The following is a 25,641-nucleotide window of genomic DNA, read 5'->3' on the forward strand; positions in this document are numbered from 1 at the left end:
TAGTTTCCCTAAAGCAAAAAAGACCCTGCACACATTTTGCTCTGTGAAAAGTATCAAAAAGAAACGATCAGCCCAAACAGTATCCATGATTTGGAGCGGAGCTTGTTATGTTCTATTTGCTGACAACATGCAGGGAAGATCAAGGAGTAAAGATGACTGGAAGATGTCATTGACCAGGCAGAGTCTTAAAACAATAATAATGCTGTAAAGATAATTGATTTATTGTCAGCCTTATCCAGAGTTATTTAATTTGATCATGTTTAAACTCTATGGATGGAGACAATGGATTCACTAAGGATGCCTTGAGTGCTTTGAAGTTAAAGCTTCCTGACCTTTGCAGATGTGAAGCTTCAAACTGTATAAACCATTGGGTTTTATATAACTTAATGTTTAAATCATGTCATATCTTTATCAAAATAGTTTAGTTGAGTGTTGTTTAAATGTTACTAATATCTAATGCACTATACTGAAACATTAACGATTCAGTGATGAAACCTTTAAAGTTACTGTACTGTATATTTCTTATATATTTCTTATATTTATTTAAGAAACAGTTTGAGCTTATTTACATATTAGAGTACAGAATGGAGATTTATCATATGCATTATTGCTGCTGTTTTAAAGAAAAGTTTTTACTTTTTAAAGCTTTTCTACAAATTTTTTGTTTTTTATTTCTCTTCATTAAATTGATGATATAGAGGTAATATAATCCAATAACTTTCTAACTTCTAAAAAGCTTCTAAGCCTCTGCATAAAAGTACACTATAGGTGCTTAATTCATTAGGTTTTATTTCCTTGCTATGGCATATCTACTTGCACTTCATCATTCTTGTATGAACAAAACACCAGATGTGGATACTCAGAGAACAAAATGCACTACCAACTGCTTATAAAATTTATTATTGATGTGAAAATTGTGTTAATCATTCAAATTGTGCACTTATTTTGCAAACATAGGAAAAACAAAACAAAGTGAAAAAGAAGGTTAGAAGTATTAAAACTACAATTGAATTATAAACACCATTGGAATTATAAGTGTTTTGATGATTATTTGCATTTTGTCCAATTCATATATCAATACAACAAAATCAAAATGTGCTACAACTTCACAAGTATTTGATGCAGTTGCACTTCAGAACATCAGAAAAAGGTTACTTAAAGTAATTTGTATACAACATTGTTTGTTTTCATTTAGTAAACCTATGCAGACTTGAGTCTTCATAAGGAGTGGGAAATTGTAAAGTTTCCAGAAAAGCGGTCAATTTCGGTAAATCTCAGTGGCAACAGATGAAATACGCCATTTTTTTGGCATCATCATATATCTAAGGCCGCGCTTGAGATAGCCACTCCAGTTTTTATAGAACTCAATGTCCTGGACCCATTGAGTTCTATAAGACCTGGAGGGGAAGAGGGGCCTGGACCCCGTAGTCAAAAACATGGCGGTAATGGCGGATTATGGTTGTCAGAACTTCCACTTTGAGAAAAGTTTTTAACATTCGTTCCCTCCCGAATCCGGAACTCTTACTGCTTATATTAATGACAACCAGCGAAAACAACCACGATACCGTAAGCATAAAATATTGAAAATAATGCTTCAGGTTTTTGTGAAATAGACACACACATTTAAATGAGGTAAATCTACTGTAAAATGACGTACATTTTGTCATATAATGCTTCAGCTAGGTTAGAACTAAATATCAAACGGCATTCTTCACACTATCAATGTGTCGTTAAACTTTAATGCATAATCCCATGCGCAATACTTGTGCTTTTGACTGTTTGTTAACAGCTTGGTGCAACTGTCTTTATTGAATAGATGGGTAAATCTTAGTTAAAATGTCCAAAAAGGAGTTAGAAAAAGTTAGCATACCCCTGCGACTTAAGTCGACTGAAAATATATTATAAGTAGGTATGTAATTTTTTTGTGTTTTTTTTTGTAGGATTGATTCTGGGTGTCTTATAAAGTATTATGATATTCTGATAAATCTACTGAGAACTTATGAAGAAAATATCTTGAACTAGGAGAGCAAAAGAACGAAATTCAGAAATTCTATAATCATGTTGCTAGTTCTGTTTTGAGCCAAGATAATAGAAACTGGATTGTCATTGAAAACCATGAATTTACTACTGAACAGAACTACATTAATTTCCCATTGAAAATACGATTTCTTAAATTAAAGTACATTGGTTTCTCTGACATAGCACTTTTCTTATTGCTGTAATGTATGTCAATAAGAACATATTAATTCTCAAAAATGCTAACCTTCTTGCCCTACTTTTCTCTTGTGTCCTTACAAATTACAGTTACCTATACTAATTTTTTTAGGTTCAAACAATTTGACAAACTTTTGAATTTTACATTATGCCTTTGAATTTTTTTTCGTCTTTTGGTAAAAATATCAGTGAATGACTTAAAAATCAAGTTAATCTAAAATAGTATTTTGTACAAAGTAATTATACATAATTGGAAAAGTCTCATGTTGAAGGCAGATGTCGCTTCTTTTACTAGATTGCTACTCTTTTTCTTTTAAATGATATCGTAATTCTTCAAAAGACATAAAAAGTTCTTTGCCATCAATTTTTACTTCTTCCACATTCAACTTTAAGCAACCAATGCATCTTATGTGAATTATTAATCACCTGGAATTGAAAAACGTATGGATTTTGTCAGATGCTGAGTACTATATTTAATGTTTCATGCATGTCATCATAAGCTATTCTTGAGCAAATTTTTCATGATAGGAGTATAATTTGGCACATTATTGAACAAAGTAGTTTTTATCTTGATTTTGATGTATTAACCTGTATACTATAACAAACAATTCATTTACAGAAACACCAGATAGCATTTATAAAACTTTTAGCATAAAGCAAACCTTGTTTTTCTACACACCATCATCATGATTGTCCATAATCTGTCTAATTGTCCAGGCTAGCTGTTTAAGACAGATATTTTTTATTGTACATGTACCAAAGAGTTCATTAATTAATCCTGCACTGCATTTGATTTCAATACAGCTCTGTTCTTAATATTTGCTTCATATTTTCAGAAAAATATAAAAAAATCCTCCATTTCTTGAAGGTAAACTCAGTTGAAACAAGGAGTTTTAAGATATGCATATCTCGATAAGAATTGGTTTCTTTGCCTCGTCTAGCAAGCGATTAAGTAAAGAGCAAATAAGACTGGATAAACATAACTTATTTTATAACTTAAGAGTAAAAACATTTACAAAATATATACCATCACACTTCAAGTATTGACTTAAAACAAAACACTGAACACTTTAAATGGTAAACATAATTTCGTAAAAGCACTATTGCCAAGGCACATTTAATATGAACGACAACTTTTTTGAAAATAGACAAAATTAAATCCATGGTGGTATATGAATTCAATTGCAAGGGATGTAATTCCCGATACATTGGCGAAACTTCGCGCCATTTATCCACCAGAATTAGGGAACATACCACAACAGCAAAAACTCTCATATCTACCGACACCTTCTTAAATCTCACTCATGTAAAACCAACTATTCACCCTCTTGCTTCAAAATCATCGACACTGCCGACACCTCATTCACCCTTAAAATCAAAGAGGCACTCCACATTAACAAAACTAACCCTGACCTCAATGTTCAAGTTTTTAAATTCAATACAATATTTAGTTTATAATACGCTCGGACGCTCCTCATTAATTTATCTTATTTCCTTTTTATTGTTGTAATTTATGTATCATATTACTTTTATATAAACCTTGTATCAACTATTATTTCACTCATACTGAAGATAGCATCATGAGATGTCGAAACATGTCTATTTTCAAAAAGGTTGTCGTTTATATTAAATATGAAATAGTAAACAATCTTACGTTGCTTACCGGTGTCATGAAATGTTTCCTTTTCTGGCATTACTTCAGCATCCGTATACCAAACAAGTTTGCAGCATGTTTTAAAGATAAAATTTCTAAAAGTTTTTGTGCTTGGCATCGATATTTTATATTATCGCAATTGTGGTTGTCAAATCTGGGTGGGCGAAAAAAATTTAATGTTATGAGTCCGCGTCTTTCCGCTGACTTTGACAACCAAATCCGCCATGTTTTTGACCACGCGGCCGCGCGCTAATAATTTATAGTAATTTTGTTGACGTTTCCCCTCCAGGTCTTATAGAACTCAATGTTTGCAACCCACAGCATACAATATATTGTGAAGTCAACAAAAGCTTCCGTAGTGATTCCAAAGCTAGACAGGATCTTTGCAACCCACAGCATACAATATATTGTGAAGTCAACAAAAGCTTCCGTAGTAATTCTAAAGCTAGATAGGATCTTTGCAACCCACAGCATACAATATGTTGTGAAGACAGATGGCTCACCATTCAAAGGAGAAGAATATTCTCGTTATTTGAAAGCGTTGGGAATAAAAGCAAAATTTTCAATCCCTATTTGGCCCAAAGGAAATGCTGAAGCAGAAAGATTTATGAGACCTCGTGGTAAAACGCTCAAAACTGCAAGAATTGAAAATTGTCCATGACGACAAGAACTCAACAGATTCCTGTTACAATACCGTGTAACACCTCACACGACAACTGGGTTTCCATCCGCTGAACTATTGTTCAACTGAACGGTTAAGGGGAAGTTGTCAATCGCTCAAAAAAGGAACACCATCAATCGCCATAAAGAAGTGCAAAAAAACAAAACTGGCCAGAAAGCATACTACAAACAATATACTGATAACAAGTGAAATATAAAGACCAGTCAGATAAAAGTTGGCGATGATGTCCTTGTAAGGAAACAGAGACAAAACAAGCTAACATCTCTTATGTATGTAGACATCATTCCCGAGTAACAGTACGATGCAAAGATGATCGCTTTATAACGAAAAATGTTTCACATTTCAAGTCGATACATATCAATAACTCATTAGATATCGATGATGATGATGAAGATGAAACAAGGACTACAAACAACTGTAATCGCAACAACGACTTAAAAAAACAATGGCTTTAATGAAAATGGACCAATTAATAAGTGATATGTAATGTTAGTAAATACGATAAATTAATATTACTACAAAGGTTGAATTAGTGATTTTACTCAGGTACATTGAGTTTAAAAAATGTAATTCCGTATCTCTCATTTGTTCCTAAAGCTAAAGTTCCCGTGTTGTTATGCATAGTTCTAAGAAATAGAAACTCAGATCCAAGAAATTCAGCACATATTTCACCACTCTTTAAATCGACAGCCATCAATGAGCAATCACTAGATTGTCCAATGCAATACGATTTGTGTACGAATTGCTCGAAAATATCAAAATCTTTATTGACAATATGCAAAATCGCATTCACATCACCTTTCTCATGCAAATTAATTACATAAATACCCATTTTTTCGAAGTAGTCGCCACAGATTAGAATGACCAATTTTTTACTATCACTTGTAAAGTAGCAATTGAACCTGACATCATTTATAGTTCTATGTGGAAACAATTTTTCAATAAAAGACGTTATGGGTATATCTGCAGTATGCCAACGTTTCAAGTAAAGTTCATTGTTGTTATTTCCCCATTTCCATAATGTGTATTCTGTTTTGCTTACAGTTAAAATAACAGAATTATCAGGTGATACAGCTGCTGCTTCAAATTTTGAACTATCGACAGGAAGTCTTTTGTTGTATTGTATCTCACCCTTGGTAACTCTAACAACTTGAACAAACCTTTCTTCTTTGTCAATACAAACTAAGACATCACCATAGGCTAAGAATCTCAAAGGTTTAAATCCAATGTTAACTTGCTTTGCTTGAGTAGAATGTACAAACTTTTCAGACGAAGTTGATATCTTCGTAAGATGATCAGAACCATCCCATACCCACAGTAAACCATCTGACCACCAACATCCAAATGCATCCTTCAGTGGCATTGGTACAGTTTGAATAATAGTGCAACGTTCAATGCTCCAAATATGAAGGTTGACGTGGTCACCAACAGCGAAAGCAGCAAAAAAAGATCCATCCGGTGAAAAGCAACAACAATGAATTTCGAATTTCTCAAAGATAAATGAAGGTCTCCAAAGATGACCAGTTTTGAAAATTTTAAGCTTGGAAAGATACGGAACAACGTAAAATTCCTTAAACGAGATGGGATGGACTTTGTTAAGATTCCTCTCAACACATGGACAGAAAACATTTGGTAAACAAAACTCGATTTCTCCTTCATTGTTGTATTTTGTCAGCTGATTGATTTCAGAAAGCTTTACAACCTGGTTTGTATGATAAACAACACAATCACGATAATGGTGTGTTATTGTTAAAGGTATTATAGGGAAATATATTGATGGATTTTCATTTTTACATGAAAAAATATCGATTGCCTTTGGGAATTGAAAAACATAAAATTTCTCGAAGAATTTTACAAAAGCGTACGAAGCCTTGATGACTTCAACAAAGAACTCTGGACATTTATCGGTGCATTGTAGTTTTTGGTAATCAACAACGCAGCGTCGATCAATTCTTTCCAAAGTTAATGAATTCCATGCAGTGAGCACTTCTTTAGGAAGTTCATAGTAATGTTTTACATAGTCTGCTGTAATAAACAAACCAGAATCTGAGAAATAACAACGATTAACGACATCAGCTGACTTTAAGCATAATAACAAACGTCCATTGTTAACGTCCCACAACTTTACTTCAGTAGATCCATCACTAGTTACCAGTCTATTTCCGGTAGGTGAAAAGGAACAACAACAGATGTTTCCACGTACAAAAGCAAAGTTCTTTAATGTTGGATAGTCATAGATGTCATCCAGGGACCTAATTGTGTTAACATTATCCCACTTATCCAACCTTGAATCATCGAATGCAGTGCCAAGAATGCACCTTTCTGTAAATTCTGGAAGCTTGAAAATAGATATTTGACTATTATCATATCCTACAGCAAGAAGTTCTTCATTGGACGACACACAAAGGGATGAAACGTTAGCACGCAAGGAGACAGTCAAATGATGATGGCTTGTTAGGTATGTTGAGTCCAAATTTTCAAACCAAACAAGCTTTCCTTGCTTGAATAAATCCCTTGCCAATAATCTTTTTTCGTCACTGCCATCAATTCTGTTTGCAATACTTTGTAAATAAATTACGCATTTTTGAGACATAAATAATGCAAATTTCTTTGTCAATAACAAATGAAATAGTAGTTCTTCAAGTACATCTTTGTTCAAGAAAGTATGCCACTCATTAATGATTTCACGCAATTCAGAGTCAATGGTAGACATGCCAATGTCTTCTACACCCATTAACCTTGCACAAAACACTTTGACATCAACTGCCCAGCTAAAGTGATCATTTTCGCGACATTCTATCATATGGTGGACTCCATTCTTCAAAGCATATTTAATCATAGCAGTGTTCATCGGATCTTCAAAAATGTTCATCGACTTAATTTGTTTAAACACTTTCTCACAAGCATGCCATAAGAACTTATGACCATTTTTTGGCTCAACTGTAAATCCATGCTGTTCGTAACCATCTGATTTCAACCAATCAATTAGAGATTTGTGATACACGGTTAAACAATCATCGTAAACTGGCAAAATTTGAGATAACAGTTCAATGATTTTATTGCGGACTTCAAACTTGATGTCATCAGAAAAACCTAAATAGTTAAACAGTAAAGTTAATGGTAAAAACTCCCGACAGGCAGCCAACAATTCAAGAAATTGCATAAAATTAGTTTCTGAGAAAACAGAGTTTCCCGGACTTTCTTTCGTTAAATCTTTTACTCTTTCAAATTGCTTTGTGTAAACACTGCTTAACCCACTAGGGACGAATTGTTGAATGTTTTCGTAAGTAAGCTCAATATTTTCTTTATTCAAGCTCAGTTGTGCGTAATACGCATAAAGGAATGATCCCTCACATTTTGTAACTAATGATTGAAGAACGTAGCGGTTTATCTGCACACGATTGTTTAACTGATGTTTCAAATACTTGTGCAGGTCTTCTTCGTTGTTTTCATCACGAGGATGAGTTGTAATTTCCACAGGATTCATGTCTTTCAACTTCCTTTGAACAGGAAGTTCTGGACGACTGGTGATGAAGATTTTGATCCATTTGGGCAGTCGGTCAAACTCTTCTGCAATCAATTCCAACAATTCACTTTTGCCGTCAACTTGACTTTCATCTAAGGCATCAATAACCAAAAGCATTGGTTCATGACCTACCAATGAATGCAATGGATTATTTAATAAAACACGGAATGCATCGGCGACTATTTTGTAGGAATGGTTTCTCAGTAATTCTTCATTCAGTTTACAATTAAACTCTGATATTGTATCACACATGCTACTAGCCAATGATTCTATCAACATTCGAGGATTCCTCTCATCTGATCGATTATATCTGCAGAAATGAGAAGCAGCAAGTTTCTTCTTTTCAGAATATCGTCGACACACCTCAGCAGCAAACACACTTTTACCAACGCCAGGACCGGCTACCAAAATCATGACATTTGAAGCATCTTCACTTTTATCGTTAAACCAAGTGTCAAGTTTTTCAAATAACCATTGTCTAGTGCCTTCAAGGTATTTCTTGTTAAGATCTTTTATAAGACCATTGAAATAAAACTTTCCAAGCTTCTTGACATCTGCTCCTGCTACATCAACTCTATTTTTCATAACTTCAAACTCTTTTTTTAATTCTTTTACAACATCTTTAGTTTCCTCAGCGACATTGATTAACTGTTTTTCTTTTTCATACCAGTTTTTCAATATTTCAATATGATTTGCCTCATCAGGACTGAGAGGAGCTTTCTTTGCTTCATCTATTTCAGTTTGTTGAATACCCAGACCAACCAATGCCTTTGAAATTTCCTGCCACAAATGCTCAAACTCACTGTCATCTACACTAGTTGTGGTTATGTGACCATACACTTTGTTTCGATAAAACTTTATTCTCGCAATATTTGCTGAGATTGAAGTATCTGAAGAGGAAGGAAGATTATCCCATCCACCATGTGGCGCTGTTAGACCACATATGTTACGCAATAAGACAGTCAATAATGAAATATCAAAGTTATCAAGGTTTGGAAAACCAGTTGATGGGTAAAGAAGGTTCCATTGCTCTTTGTTGATGACGTTTCTTTTTCTTAATAATTCCAATGTACTTTTATTTGATGATTCATTAAGTTCATCGCTTAGGTTTGACGAGCGAAAATTTACATGCAATGTTGTTTTCAAAGCTTGTGTTCCTTTATTTATCAAAAGTTTACTTAAACGAGATCCATTTGCCTCAATCTTCAGTTTTTTAGGTGGTGAAGCCATTTTTAAACAAGAAATTTATTTAAAATATAGTGTTGTGAATACTCTGACTTACTTTAATGGAGAATCTTTGGTTTTAATCGTGAAGCCTTTATTTGAACTTCAGACTAAAAACGAAGAGAACTAGTGGTACAAAAATAAGTTACAAAACTTTAAAATTAAATAAATCAACGACCAACTGAAAAACTTATATCAAAGTTAAAATGGAAAAAGTTAGTAAAATCTGTGATACAATATAAAGAGTAGCTAAACAATAATGTTTTAAAATTAATGTTTTGTAAAACTTACCAAATATGAACCAAAACGACTGTTTCTACAATTCAACATTCATTCCTTCGTTTCACAACGTAAATTCACAGTTTTATAATGAAATATTTCTTCATTTTTGCCTTTCATTGTATTGTAGTGTAGACGTGTTGTCTTCAAATGTAAAGGATGGGCTCTTCACGAGATCATTCTGATTCACATCCTTGTAACTGGATACAGCTGAAAAGTAGTTAACGATCATGTTCATTGTCCATATATGGTTCTCACCAGATTTATGTTTTTCTACATAGACTGTTATAATAAATTAACAGAGAAGAGATCAATTGCACGAAGGTGGAATAACGCTATCCATTGAACTGAGTAGAAACGTTTTTGAGCGCTTTAAAAATATCTTAAAAGGGAAAAATTAACAATTCGAACTGAACAATAAATGAAATGTAATATTGGTTCTAGAATTACAAAGTTTCATCATCATAAACAAAATATAATCATGCACATTCACAAATTTAAAAAACTACTATCCAATGGATAACGCTATCCACGCTTCGCGCAACAGGCTCCAGTATAAATTTGAAAAAAATTTGAAGAGAATAAAGGCCAAAAATTGTCCAAATGGAAATCGCCAAACTGTTTTTCCGAAATTCCAGAGTCAAAGATCAAGAGATTTAATGATGTAATAGGTATTAAGCACCGAGCGGCATAACAGAACTTCAATTTCTTATTGTCATATTGTAAAGAATCTACGAAAATTATACAAAGCTTTTAGATTCAACAGATTAACTTCATTAAACTCATTGAAAAATATGAGTATGTACCTCATACGGTTTTGATACATGGTTGGATACTCTTTTCTGTGATGATTTTTGTAAGTAATTTATAATAACTTCATAAAATAGAAAGTTTGATAAAGGCTTTGAAAATTTAATTAATGTCCTGTTTTTATAAAAGATCAAATCGTCTTCCTAGCATATTTTTTCTTATATTTATATAACAAATAGCTCTTTCCCTTGAAAGAGACATCGTTCCTGCAAGTTCAATATAGTACGAGAATATTTTTTGTGAACTTTTTTATATCTGGTGTAGGTGACGTAATATTAAATCCACCTTTTTCCATAGACAAGTATAGTTTATAAAGAAAAATTCAGCCTCCTACATGTAGAAAAATGATCTCATGTTATTCTGCCTCGCCCATAGTTTTGAACAGGTTGTACTGTCCTTTACCATGCAGCGTATTGTCAATAGTTTAAAAGTTGGTGTATCAACTTAATTATGATTTCTATTGAATGTTTAGTCATACATTATCGAGATGTTTCAGTGGCAAATTTTTTATGTAAAGTTAGTTATATAGTTTCAGAATCTCGCTTTACTTTCAATAAATTAACTTCGTTTTAGAAATAAGACTTCATATATGACGACCGTGTAGACAAAATTATGCTTGCTTCAGTTCTTTACATGTCACATACCTTACAAAGATGAGAAATTTAATATAAAGAACGCGACCATATACATATCAATTTAAGAATGGCAATCATAATTCAAACCTTATTGTAACATCAATCTTTTATCCATGTAAGTTTTGCTGCATAAACACATTTAAATAGCAAATGAAGAGGAAGAGTGAGTCAAGATCTCCTTCAACAAACAGTACTAAAACTTATTAATGACATCTATGTAGAACATTCTAGTTGTATAACTAAGTATGCATTACTGACTGAAAACAATTGTTATAGAAATAAAAATACATAAATAAGAACCTCATGCAGAGTACCACATCAACAAACAGAACAGCCACATACAATTTACCAAAGTTGTCGAAGAAAACGGAACTCTTCCTTTTCTCGAAAAACTACGAACAACAGTTTATCGCAAGCCAACACATACTGACCGACTGCTAGACCAATCATCTTACAACCCTACATCACACAAAGCCACCACAATCAGAACATTAACAAGACGTGCACAAATCATATGTGATTCACCGGACGCTCTACAAAACGAAAACAACTATCTCAAACGTGTTTTTGACAAAAAAACTATAACTCTGACTTTATCAAACGCAACACTTACAAACCCAACGAACCCAACGAAACGAACAACTCAGTGACAACAGCTACGATACCTTACATCAAAGGTTCGTCTGAAACTATCTCGCGTATCTTACGACCATACAACATACTTGTCGCACATAAAACAATCACAACGTTACGACAAGTACTAACGAATATAAAGGACAAAGAACAACCCAACGAACGACTAGGTGCAGTTTACAAAATAAACTGCTCCGACTGCCACGCCTCCTATATCGGGGAAACTGGCAGGAACTTAAACATAAGACTTACTGAACCCAAACGAGCTACTAAGAAACAAGACAAAACTAATCACATTGCCGAACATCACCGAATCACAAAGCACAACATTGACTGGGACTCGGCAAAATGCATTACTTACAGTACTGACTATAGACAACGGCTTACATTAGAAAGTTGGTAAACCAACTTGGAACAAACCCCTCTGAACAGATCACAGCAATTACCGGCACCTTACAAACGACTTATTCACAATACAAACAAACGATCAACTAAAAACATTACACTTCACACTAGTTCACAATGACAATACACAATTGACACCCACACATTACAACTATGAACATCACACCTAAATCACACATCACTACTAAAAATAAAATATTTCACTTCACACTAATCCTCATGGACAATACACATTTCCTGTACACACAATACAATGACGTAAGAACCAGACAACAAATACGGCTAACCTGACGTTTACTCCTCATTTGACTCTGAAGATGACTACCGCTAAGGTTGTCGAAACGTCAGTCAACAACAACAAAAACAGTTAAATGAAGATATGATCTTCGCACTTTGCTGGACAATTTAAGCAATCGTCTCAGGAACCTGAAAAAATCAGGTGACTCAACGGGATTCGAACCCATGACCTCTGCGGTGCCGGTGCAGTGCTCTGACCAACTGAGCTATGAAGTCACACAATGGTGAGCAGGTCAATATTGTTGGGCTCATGTTTTCTCGAAAACATTCATTGGACATTCCTATCACGAGAAACATGAGCCCAACAATGAACCTGCCACCATGTGACCTTTGTCAATCAACTCCTCTGAAAATCCATTCAAATCTATTTTTCAGTTCAGACTGATGCTTAAATCCAGCAAACGCGAAGATCATATCTTCATTTAATTTCAAACACCGCACTGCATAAAACATTCATTCAACAAAAACAGTCCTTCTCAGGACTTTATTAACCTGGACGATCATCATTTACAAACATGTAACGATACTCCCGGGTTCAAACCATTTAATTTAACATTTTGTTAGACACACAGCGATTAGTCAAAAGTAGCGTCGGCAAAAAATGGAGGTGATGCATGATTGGACATGCTGTCCCCGCTACATAAATTTTCACAGGTTCCAATTTTTTCCATAGACAAGTATGCTATTTCACCTCTCCCATACATTTGATCAGGTTTAACTTTCCTTTACCATGCAGCTTATTGTCAATAGTTAGAAAGTTGGTATATAAATTTCGATATGAATTCTCATGGATGTTTAGTCATACTTTAGCGAGATGCTGCTTTAGCTAATTTGTTATGTCTGTAGTGTAATTCTAAAATATCGCTTAATTTTTCTAAAATTACTTCTGTTTTAAAAGTAAGACGACCGTGTGAATAAAATTATGCTTGCTTTAGTTCTTTACACGTCACATACTCAACAAACGGATGAGAGATTTAATATAAACAACGCGACCACATACATATCAGATTAAAAATGGTGATGAAAGTTGATACCTTCTTGTAACATCAATCTTTTACCCTTGTGAGTTTTGTTACATTAACACACTTGAATAACAAACGAAGATGAAGAGTGAGTCAGGAACTCCTTCAACAAACAGTATTAAAAAACGTTAATGACGTCTATGTAGAACATTCTAGTTATATAACTAAGTATACATCACTGACTAAAAACAATTGTTACTGAAATAAAAATACATAAGTAAGAACCTCGTGCAGAGTACATAATAACATTGAGATTAGTCAAATTCAAAAGGACTACTGCTATATCTTATAAAGTTTCACAAGTTTTAACTCAGGAATAGAGAATCGCCTATCTAAGTAAGGATTTGAATGCCAATGATTAAGACACGATTTTCGAAACTGTGAATGGATTTTTCCCTTCATTAAACAGAAATTCCATACATGTATATTTCTTGCATAAGTCAGTTCATATTATAAAAAACCCTTTGTTATTGAATAAACCATTGTAAATTATAAATACATGGCAAACATCAACTGTACGCAATTATAATTACTTATGTTCAATAAAAACACTGTATATACAACAGCAAAGATGCAATAAAAGTAAACCTTGAAACTGTTAAACAAATATGATCAAAAGTATAATTTTAAAAGCTCACTGTGTTGCATCACTTGCATGAATCAACATTTTACAAAAATAGATTCGGTTTCGTTCTTTCTCTTTGTAAATACATTCTTCCTGTGTTCAACATTTGCTTATTTTGCAAATATTCTTACTTTTAAAATGAATGGTATGTTGTATAGAACTATCAACATTTTCCTAGAGACACAGCATTTAGTCCAAAGTGGCGTCGGCAAAAAAGGGAGGTGTTGCATGATTGGACATGCCATCCCTCGTACATAAATTTTTACAGATTCCCATTTTTTCCATAGACAAGTATGCTATTTCACCTTTCCCATAGCTTTGAACAGGTTTTGCTTTTCTTTACCATGCAGCTCATTGTTAATAGTTAGAAAGTTGATGTACAATTTAGATATGATTTCTCATGCAGGTTTAGTCATACTTTATCGAGATGCTGCTTTAGCTAATTTGTTATGTCGGTAATGTAGTTCTAAAATATCGCTTAATTTTTCTAAAATTACTTCCGTTTTAGAAGTAAGACGTGAGAATAAAATTATGTTTGCTTTAGTTCTTTACATGTCACATACTCAAAAAACGGATGAGAGTTAAAAAATGAACACATCAGTTAAAAAATGGTGATCATAGTTCATGCCTTATTGTAACATCAATTTTTTATCCTTGTGAGTTTTGTTACATAAACACATTAAAATAACGATTGAAGATGAAGAGTGAGTCATGATTTACATCAGCAAACAGTATTATGAAACATTAATGACATCTATGCCACAGTATAGGGAACATACAGTAGGTCCACTTCGTGTGCAACTGGCTGCTGTATATTTAATTAGATTACTGGCTGCCGTTAGAGATTTCATCATTCCTATTCGTCAAAAAAAGCAATTGACTGGCTGCCACTATGGTAATCACATGCGTAATAAGATATGTGTGGCACGAAAAATTTCAATAGAGTGGCTCTACTGTATGTTCTTCTATAGTGTGTCTATGTAGAACATCTCAGTTATATAACTAAGTATACATCATTGACTAAAAACAATTGTCATAGAAATAAAAATACATAAATAAGTACCGCATACACAGTGCATGATAATATGAGATTAGTCAAATTCCAAAGGACTAATGCTAAATGTAATAAAGTTTCACAAGTTTTAACTCAGGAGTTGAGGATCAACTAAGACAGGATTTAAATGTCCATGCTTAAGACACGGTTTTCGAAAATGCAAATGTTTTCTTATTTCATTAATCAAAATTCCATACAACTAGATTATTGCATAAGTCCTTTCATATTATAAAAAATCTTTGTTATTTAATAAACCATTGTAAATTATTAATAATTTTCAAACTCCAACTACACGGAATTATAATTACTTGTGTTAAAAAAACACTGCAGACACAAGAGTAAAGAATGTAATGAAAATAAGGTAATGCTTATCTCAGATGTGTAGTAAAGATGAGAAACACATTGTAGTTGAGTCTCAGTAGGCAAATTTAAAAGATTAGTGGTACCAGTAAGGGAAAAAACACCAAGAGAGCGCATCTCCTCCAAAATTAATAGCTATATTTTCAATTACTCATGCGCATTTTGTCTTGATCATATTCCATTCTGGAATTTCATAATCGGATTTTGTCCTGTACAATTTCTGTTAAAACTCATTTTGTTGTTGAACATCCCATTATGATGACGCAACATTATTCGTGACTCGTAAACATTGAGTTCTATAAGACTTGACTTATTGTTCGTTGGTGTCAATTCAGATAATACAAAAGAAGATATGTATGGCAAGGAAGGCTATAAATTTTTCATTATGTTCATTATTCAAACATTTTAGCAGAAAACATTTTTTAGCACATAAATGCTGATGCACTGCCAGAACAAAATTTAATGAAACATTAACATATTCACTTTAAGTCTTTAACTATAAAAATGATATCCAAAACAAAGAATAAAAATATTTCAATTTTGTGCATCATCCATATTAGCTGCAACAAGCTATGTTATTGCTGAAAGAGATGTATAAACTGTTCCAAGATCAAATATTGGTAAATCCTCTTGAACCAAATTGCAAAGCTTTATCCAGTTTAGCTTTCATTTCATCAAAGTTTTCATGACATGGAAGAACTAACAAATGAAAACAAGTTCTACTTTCTGGGGGCAGATTACAATCTTTTTGTTCTGTCAACTTTGAGATGCAGGATTGCACCATTTGCAGGCAGTAAATTACACCCAGTCCAAAAAGACTACAGATCTTTAAGATTTGCCCCTAGGAATGGACAGGTATTAAAGTATTAATATAACTAGTACCTCAAACAGTCAAACATTTAAGTTTTTTTGGAGAAAGCAAAGATCCATTTTAAAAGCAAGAAAATATTACTGACATTGATATTGTTCAAACAGATAAAGTTACTGCTGCTCCAACATAATATATAATCAGTTGTGGTGCAAATATTAAAAAGCAAACCATATTCACACAAAAAACATACATAGACTGACTACAACCACTTACAACCTTCCCTGCATCTTTCTACCAAAACACTTACCACTAGTTGTCCCATCAATTAGATCAATGTATTGTTTCAAAAACAACATCAGTTGATTACAAGGAAGGAGTTCTTCTTCAATAATTCTTTTTAATTTGTCTTTATTAATAAGAGAAGCAGTTGATTGTGGAAAAAGTTGTGGTTGAACAACATCTTTGTGTTCTTCAGAAATCAACCAGTCCAAACTCATTCATTCCATAAGCTAGATTTTGCAACTTTGATTTTCTACGGGTAAGGACAGCATGTAACATGATTTGCTGGGTAATAACATGAAGATTTGCACCAGAGAATGATGTATCTAAAATTGAAGCTTCAGCTCTGTACTGAGTTAAAACATCCTTCAATGCAGTTCCAGGAGCTTCATCTTTGCCAAGGCTGTTCAACTATGTCATAAAACACATGATTAGCTCAAACAAAATACTGAAAAGCAATGCTCAGGTGCAATAAAACTTTTCAAACCTCATTCAATGCAATCCTCAGATCAATGTCAGGTATATCCACAACTTCTATTAAAGAAATCTCATCTTTGTCACATACCAAATAATCAACAACTAAATAGTGGTGATCCAGCATGTAGGAAAGAATGTGCAATCATTCTTCCAATGCACTTACAGAAGCCTGTACTTTTCTAAAGTGAGTTGGCTACAGGAACTTTATGGTCATTTTCTCCGTCAAAAACAAGAGTTTTGGGCCTTTCTTCACCATCCAGTGGAAAACCATTAAGAGTCATTTTCATTACTAGGCTGAAAATTCTCGCATAGGACCACTGCCAACTGAAGTTTCGTTTTCAAACTTTACACTGAACCAAGCACACAACTTACTACTGTGATTCTTGTAAATTCCCAAAATGTCATTGGCAAAGTCACTTGCCATGTGGTTCACATAAACTCGAAAAACTGGACTGTCACTGACAATTGTAGCATCTCGATACTCTTCAATGACTGTCTTCTTTTGTTCTTAAAAAGAAAACCAGTCAAATAATTACTGTAGCAATACAACCCAGCAAGTATTTGCTACACTAAGCTTACCAATATCACAACTTCTACACCTAAGTACAACATGCAAAAATCACAATAAGCATGTTCAACTTTGTTCATATTGAGACCAAAATTTGCTGCAGGAGCATATTGCCAGTTAAAACAACAAGCTAAAAGTCATGCATGAAGCAAAGCATCATTTTAAACCAATCAAGAAAACTATATCAAATCATTTACAACTCGTTTCTTTTGAAAATAATTAAGATGAATGCTGCAATAATGATGCATTTATGAGTGTGTAGCAGCATGTATGTACCTATTAATTTCTTCATACCTTCTTGCAGAAGAACTGCTGTTGCCTGTTGAAGATTTTCAGAATCTGAGTTTGCGCTATCAACAGCACCATAATTAGGCATCTCCTCTTTAAGTAATATTCCTTTGCCTTTATAATTGAAGTTACATGTACAAACACATTAATTCATTCATTATCTGGAGGTAGTTATTAAAAAAATGAAAAATAAAATATTTGTTTTTTCACACCACCATTCAGCCTCAATGGAGTCTATGCTACGACCAAAATATATTGATAATCCCATACATGGAACTTGATATAATGATGTAAGTACTTACTGTGATCCACAATGATGAAACTGCCACTTCAATGTCTCCCTCACAAACTCTTACAGCTTCTTCTATGGCTGTATCATGAAGATCAGGAAACATTTCATGCAGTTCAGACATTAATGGAGTTCAAGAAAAACTTGCCTGATAAAAAATTATTCATATTGTCTGAGATACAAAACTTTCAATTTTCAAAATAAGTAGGTGAACAAAAAACAGTGTGGCATTTTCACAGTAAATGTGTAATAGGAATTAATGCAAGCTTATAGCATACATTGATCTTGACCTTCTTAAATTGTTTATGGTGTTTGTCCATTCTACATTCAACCATATGATTCTTGATTGAATTCATTGGAATCTGCACTGAGCAATTCAAGCATTCCACTGTTGGTCCAATAGATATATCCTAGCAAAAACAATGTATGTATACATATAACATTTCCTGTATAATAATTTATCCCTTAAATTACTCAAAGCTATGAATACAGTACCTTGTTTTCTGTAGCATCTCCTGCAGGAGCGTGATCATCCGTTTCCAAGGATGAGGAATCTAGATCAGCTTGAACTGGTCTAATATATGCAATTGTCTGCCCTAGGCCTGAACTATCACGAAGAAAGTGGACAGAATATCCAATATTTGGTGGAGAGGTAATAAGATACAAATCTTTGGGTGATAAACCATCTTAATATCTCAAAACCACCGCCTGATACCAGCCCAGCCGGGGATAGATCTCTTCTAATTTTGCCTTCACTTTGGCTGCACTTGAATCTTTATGGAAGGAAATACGTCTACGTCCAAAACCAGCTTTTTGTAATTTAATTTTTTCCATTCTAGTAGGCACACAATCTTGCTCATGGTTTGCCAGACAAAAGAAATCTTGAGTCCAAGTCTCTTGTGGTTTGTAACACCGACCTTGTTGTCGCCACGAATTATATCGACCACGTTTTGCTGGTGAATGAGAAAACATCTTTCCATTGTTAGCTCGATTATACGGTGCAAACAACCGCCTAAACTCCTGCTCTCTTATCGAACAAGATGATCTTGATGTGGAAGCTTGAGATGACGAAGCCTGATGTTGTTCTTGCAATGTGCTGTCTAGTGTTGACGATTGGACACGTTGAGCAGCTCCATGATCGGCAAGATTACCATCTTGAGCAGTCGATGAAGATCTAAGACTTGCTGATCCAGAAGAGTCTGGATTCAGTAAATTTGCTGCTCGGCAAAGTAAAGCTGCTGCCTCTTGACTTTTCGCTCCATTATCATACCCCATACCAAAAAAATCTTCTCTTTTGCACAGAATACTAAAGTTGCTTCGAAGGACAAAGATCGTTATAGTTATTTCATAAAATATTGCAACAGTATAATTTATTGATACTAACAATTTTTGGCGGTAAATAGTTATAAATAAATTATAATGTGAACAAGTAAATTTGATGTTTTGCGATTCACGAATAATGTTACGTCATCATAATGGAATGTTCAACAACAAAATGAGTTTTAACAGAAATTGTACAGGACAAGATCCGATTACGAAATGCCAGAATGGAATATGAAAAAGACAAAATGCACATTGCAAAAGACAAAATGCGCATTAGTAATTGAAAATATAGCTATTAATTTTGGCGGAGATCACCCTCCACACAAAACATCAATAATCAAAAGTTCAATCTCAACAAAAAGCTCTATCTTAAAAAGTCTACCATCAAGAGTTCAATCTCAACAAAAAGCTTCCTCTCAAACTATCTACAACCATAACTTTTATGGAGAGAGCATGTTAACACGCTACTGTACGGGGGTTGGTGGGAATCAGTCTTTGACTTTCGAAAAGCGCATGCTCGTACTTTACAAGACGGGGGGAGTGCGACACGGCACATCATTTCCATCATTTAACCATATAAAAAATCACTACTCACTCTTTCATCGTTCAAACGAAGAATTCTGGTAAACATAAGCAATAGTAAACTTGTCCAAGCATCCCTGTGACCAACTGACTGTAATTCAATAAACTGCCTCAAAGCTTCATCGCAGATCCTAAAAAGAAAGAAAAAGAAATAAATCAAATCAAGCTATAGAGGAAAAGTTTAAATGGTTTCTAAAAGCGGGAATGCACATGGTTTCTTGATCTTGCTAATCCCCAGGTGTACCTCAACACCTTTTCCTCGACGCCTTCCCATGATTCCTTTCTCGCAACGTCGTCGTACATGCGAAAGAGAATTCTCAACAGGCAGCCCGAACTGGACGTCTTTTGTTTCAATGAATTGGGCTTCGACTGTCCTTTAAAACTTTCAAATGATCAAAGAAATTATACAGAGAAGTTTATAATGAATGAAGCAAGGGAAAAGTTTACTTGTGTGTCCGCAATCTTTATTTATCAGAAAAAAACTATGCGTGCAGTATAACCATTAAAGCAAATGTTTTTTATTTTCGCAAGACTTGGTCTAATGACCTTAGAATTTCCCACCCGTTTTATGTAGATGCAACATTCAGAAAAGGGGGGAGGACAGTTTAAGCTCATACGACCAAATCTGGTAAAGAAACTTGGTCACGCTGCATGTGGGTGTCTAGGTATACGGACATGCACAGCTTTTAGAGTGAGTGCCCTAACAGGACGGACAGCCACAAATTTGCCTTTTTGCTTGAACGTTTTTGATGTGATGTTTTTACTCGTGTATTAATTTTCAATTCAAATAGAAACTGTACAAAAATGTGTCGCTCGTGTCAAATGCCACAATATATTAATGAAGCGTTTACCAGCTTTCCAAAGCGCCGTCCTCAGCTCGTTGTTACAATTGAAGCTTTTAGCAAACTTATACGAGTCCTCCAGCACTTCGCAAAACAAAAACAGCTGGTTAGAGGTAAGATGTGGAAACATTCCGTCGTGTTTTCGTTTAGCGGTTCGTCGAGGAGTGTTGAGAACCTGAAATAATGAAAAACTAAGTCACCAATCATAATGGGACATGTACGATTATTGAAAGTAAACAACTCTGACTACAGTGTATCGTTGCTACTTATAACAATGTCAAGACATGAAATTGTATGAAAGTTCAGCTCTGGGTAAATAAACGTCAAAAACCAAGATGCAAAACCCTCAAAGAGCGTATTTGATTGGATTATGGTTGACAATCTCTCTCTAGAAAAACACGGTTGTAGCTACATGTGGTATTCAAATGGCTATTTTTTAACTAAATAGTCCGACTTCCATTGTGTATATAATATGTAATCAGCACTATAGCACTCCGGTGATCACATAGTTCAGTTTTATGATTTCTTTTGGTATTTCGGGAAGGAAAGTAAAATTCGTAAAATTTGCGATTTGGCTATGTTTACACCAATGCCGGCGATTTTGTGAATCAGTTTGACCAATCAGGTGAAAGAGGATTTACTACACCATTGCAGGTGATTTCGTGAATCAGTTTGACCAATCAGGTGAAAGAGGATTTACTACACCATTGCAGGTGATTTAGAGAAACAGTTTGACCAATCAGGACAAAGAGGATCTTACAAGCCTGCATACAACACATAAGGAGATTTAAGGAATTCAACCCAAGGAAATCGTCTATTCTATAAAGTCTCTCGAGGATAGTTATTGAAATTTTTACATGTCTAAAGAAGGAGGAACCAGTTGTGAAGTCGATAAATAGGGAGGTTCACATATTCATGTTTTGTTGTATTAACTTCCAGTGAAATCAATTGTTCTCTACAGATTAAGAGATGCATATATGACTTTGTGACCACCCCACCCCTACAACCACAGAATAATAATTATACAAAAAGGGCCACCTAAGTGAGCACTGCATCCTCATGGCCGCCATTATTCCAGCAAGATATATTTAGGGTTTTTCATTTGTTTCCAACCACTACAATTACATGACGTCATTTCTTCACAATGAAATTAAAAATATTTCAATATAAGAAATGACATCGTTTCATTTTAGTGTTTGGAAACAAGTGAAAAGCCCTAAATATCATGCTGGAATAATGGCATTCGATATGCGCGGCACAATATGCTTGAGGACAAAAACATCAAAGGTTCCGACACAAGTGACTTTTCTGTATATTACATATTCTGTGTTTCAGCTAAGAACTTTGTTATGCCACCAAGGAGAACTCTAATATAACAACATTACAACAAAGCAATTTATCTCAGTATTACCTACAACGACTGTAATTACAACTGACCTGTAATTCAGCCATAGTATCTTCATCTTCTCGCTTGCTGGTGCTTGGGAAAAAGACAACATTGTCAATCATTTGGATAAGTTCCAATTGAACGACACACTTAATGATCAATGAATTAAACAGCATCCTCTCCGTCTGCACAACTAAAATTATGAGATGATTTTACGACGTTAAAGTACATACATGAAAAAATTAAAAAATGTCACTCGGGTGTTGGTTGAACATTTCCGTATTCACGTTCAGACGATTTTTTCATTTGTCGGTAAAAATCAAACATTTGAATATGCCAAACAAAGGGCTAATTTATCTTATTAGAGGTTTATCCAAAATAAAATAAAATAAGCAACGAATGCAAAAAAATAAAACAAAAATTAGTTTCTTAAGTTAGTGCAATTTTTATGAAAAATAAATGTTAACAGCAGAAGAAGTAGTAATAATTACTAATTAGTAACATTATTAGTTCTATTAGTAACAATTAACAACATTATTGTTTCAAACATTGCAAAAAATGTAAATTTTTAGAACATAAGCAGTTTCAGGAAATGTTACATGACATCACTCTTCACTTCAGATTGAGTTTTTCAAACGCATATATCAATTATACGTTTTGCTACGTCTTTCCAATAAACCAAAGTAAATTAAACACGTAAATGGCAGTAGGCATGTGACAACAAATGGAAACGATTTAATACTTATCATCAGATAAATCTTCTCAAGCAATTTACAATATTCTGATTTAATAACTACGCAAAACATTTAAAACTAAAACAACAAATTTGCCATAATTTCATAATTACAACCGGAATGACGGTTGTAATTTTTAACCTTGAAGTTTTGGCTCTTTTCATTCCCTTGAAATCATCGGGGCTAGCTCGCTATCCAGGCCAGCTCGCCTCCATATAGTCAGGCCTTGAGTGTAACTTACCTCGAGTGGTGATGACGCAGGAGTGACATCGAGTGTGGGTAGACTCAATACTTGTTGGTCAGCGGGTCTCCATTTCAATAGTTCGTGAGGTACGGTTGATTCAAATATCGTCTTTACACATTGACATGTCTTTTCCCAGACGTCTACGTTCTTCGTGTTGCCATTGGATATGACGAGATTTTCCAAACAATTGGTACCAGACCTCGCTAACTGCTCGTTATCTAAAGACATGTATTGAATGAGCGAGCAAAGCAGGACATGGTGATACAAAGCATTTACAGTCGAACCTGTAAGAAACTCTGATACTTCTTGTATACTAATGTACCTCAAACCAAACGAATCACAAACTCTCATAGTTTAAACCAATCACAAACTCTCATACCTCAAACCAATCACAAACTCTGACACAACGAGCCAATCACCAAGGCAAATGCCAAGCACAAACACGTTGCGTAATCTCAAGCTTACCTTGTTTGACACACCACTCTAGATGACCATACATATCATCAAGAAGAATTTCAGCAAGAATATCAAAATACTGAGTAAAAACATCGATGATAGCATAAAGAGCGTGATTACAAGTTGTTGTCATCCATTCTGATTTCTATAAAGAGACATCACAAATTTCAAAACATCCTCAGCTGATGTCTCATTTTATAACGAGGAAATACAACACCTTATACACGGACTTTATTCTATGTAAAGGAAACGACCTTCCCGCAGTTTAACATTGCTCATTCCTGATTTAAACGCAAAAGCATTCTTTACAGGTGGGTAACTTTCACAAACGAGTGTTTCAAACCTTCCATACTGGTACAAATCGTTTACACAAAATGCAATCGGTGTGTGAATAGGGAATGCAAAAGGATAAGAATGGATAGAGAATGAAGTAAATACGAGTAGATATACAGAATGAAGTGACTCTAGAATGAAAGTGGATAGAAGTGAATAAGAAATAAAGGAAGATATGAGGGGATCATTGAACTAAAATACATGGAACGCTACATGAAGCAAATAATTGAAGCCAAATCTTACACCCAGACACGCGTGTTTAGTTTTTCGAGATTCTCTCGCGGAGTGAAAATTGATTGCACTACACACGCGTGTCTGGGTGTAAAATATGGCTTCAAAAAATTACTACGGTTTTCTATTACAGGTAGCGTTCTATGTATTTTAGTTCAATGGAGTGGATACACAATTGAAATGGATAAGAGAATGAAGAACGAAGGTGGATAGACGTAAACACATGAAATGAATATTATTCCATGTAGAACTGGATAGTCGTGTATGTAAGTTGACTTTTTGCGATATAATGTATGTTTATGGCAATCATAGACAATAAGACCACAATAACGACATATTATAAACTACGCGTTTTGAACCGTGGTCGATTACGGGAGAATAATGGACCGGCAAAATGTTTCTGAGCCAATCAAAGCGCGACATTTAGCCGGAATTTACGCTTGCCATATAATAAGAGCACAATAATGACAGTTTTCTAACCTCCTGCCAATATATCTGTCTGTCTGGTAGTTTCATGTTGTCGAAAATTCGAAACACGACTTTAAACACATCACGCCGCCAATGTTGGAGAAACGTGTTCCCGTATGTTTTCATGATTTCAAACATCACGGTTAGGCCTCTAGTTGATGGATGGAAAATAGCTCACATTCAAATTATACAATACATACTAATCTATACAGTACATACAACTCAATATTTCCACCATACCTTGTTCTGACATCTAGTTTACATCGGTTGATGATACACGAAAGCTCAAAAAGGACTGGAAACCAGCCTTTCACCCAGATTCTGTCCTGCTCTGATATCCCAGCATCCTCTACTCCGTAGTCTTTAAACATCTGTTTATAAAAGAAAAGAAAACAGACGCCATTGGAAAATGCTACACGAAAAGCGATTGAAATAGATGATTTGGATTTGATTTGATCCAAAGTGGTTAGCTTTGATGTGATTTTGCAAAATTTTAAATCATTTCAAAGGTGAAAAGAAAGTAGATTTGCAATCGTCGTACCACAGGATTTTCGGAAACAAATTTGGCGCAATTTCGTATCAGTCTTATTGCTTCCATACTCGTGTCCGGGAAACTTGCGTTGCATGCGAATTCCGAGAGACACTTGACGGCATCTTGGAAAGAGTCGATGGTCGCGGAGAAATATTTCTCAAAATCGTGGCTGAAAGAATGCTGTTCTGGTGACGTTGAAACAGTAGAGAAACAGGGCTAGAAAAGTTTAAAAAACTCTGCCTTTTGACTCGTAATTTGCATCAACGAAAAAATGCTTTATACATTTATTTCATTTCTCCATTAACTCTCGTTTAATTTTCATTCATGCATCATGAGGCGAACATCCATCGACTTTATGGTAAATAAAAGTTTACCTC

General features: G+C 34.4%; 2 protein-coding genes across 13 annotated transcripts in view; both read right to left on the reverse strand.

Annotated features, from left to right (window-relative positions):
• Positions 1–5,088: 5,088 nt before the first annotated feature.
• LOC124451264 lies at positions 5,089–9,949 on the reverse strand. The gene is made up of 5 exons (XM_047001886.1): positions 9,592–9,949; positions 7,434–9,410; positions 6,406–7,346; positions 5,711–6,252; positions 5,089–5,470 (listed from the first exon to the last, which is right to left on the reverse strand). The coding sequence occupies exons 2-5, from the start codon at positions 9,304–9,306 to the stop codon at positions 5,089–5,091; spliced, it is 3,738 nt and encodes a 1,245-aa protein (XP_046857842.1). The 5' UTR covers positions 9,307–9,410; positions 9,592–9,949.
• Positions 9,950–15,302: 5,353 nt separating this feature from the next.
• Positions 15,303–25,641, reverse strand: part of LOC124451505 (brefeldin A-inhibited guanine nucleotide-exchange protein 2-like) — an 87,799-nt gene continuing 77,460 nt past the window's right edge. The window contains exons 28-35 of one of the 12 annotated variants that reach the window (XM_047002134.1): positions 24,973–25,093; positions 24,745–24,883; positions 23,710–23,845; positions 23,293–23,462; positions 22,317–22,459; positions 20,889–21,054; positions 20,282–20,419; positions 20,080–20,168 (exon numbers count right to left, since the gene is read on the reverse strand). In XM_047002134.1, the coding sequence (XP_046858090.1) occupies positions 22,424–22,459; positions 23,293–23,462; positions 23,710–23,845; positions 24,745–24,883; positions 24,973–25,093 (602 nt within the window). In that variant the 3' untranslated portion in view covers positions 20,080–20,168; positions 20,282–20,419; positions 20,889–21,054; positions 22,317–22,423. The other 11 variants (XM_047002132.1, XM_047002139.1, XM_047002138.1 and 8 more) reach the window with 11 other exon arrangements.

Source organism: Xenia sp. Carnegie-2017, unplaced genomic scaffold (genome assembly GCF_021976095.1).
Source record: "Xenia sp. Carnegie-2017 unplaced genomic scaffold, XeniaSp_v1 HiC_scaffold_24, whole genome shotgun sequence".
Lineage (NCBI taxonomy): Eukaryota > Metazoa > Cnidaria > Anthozoa > Malacalcyonacea > Xeniidae > Xenia > Xenia sp. Carnegie-2017.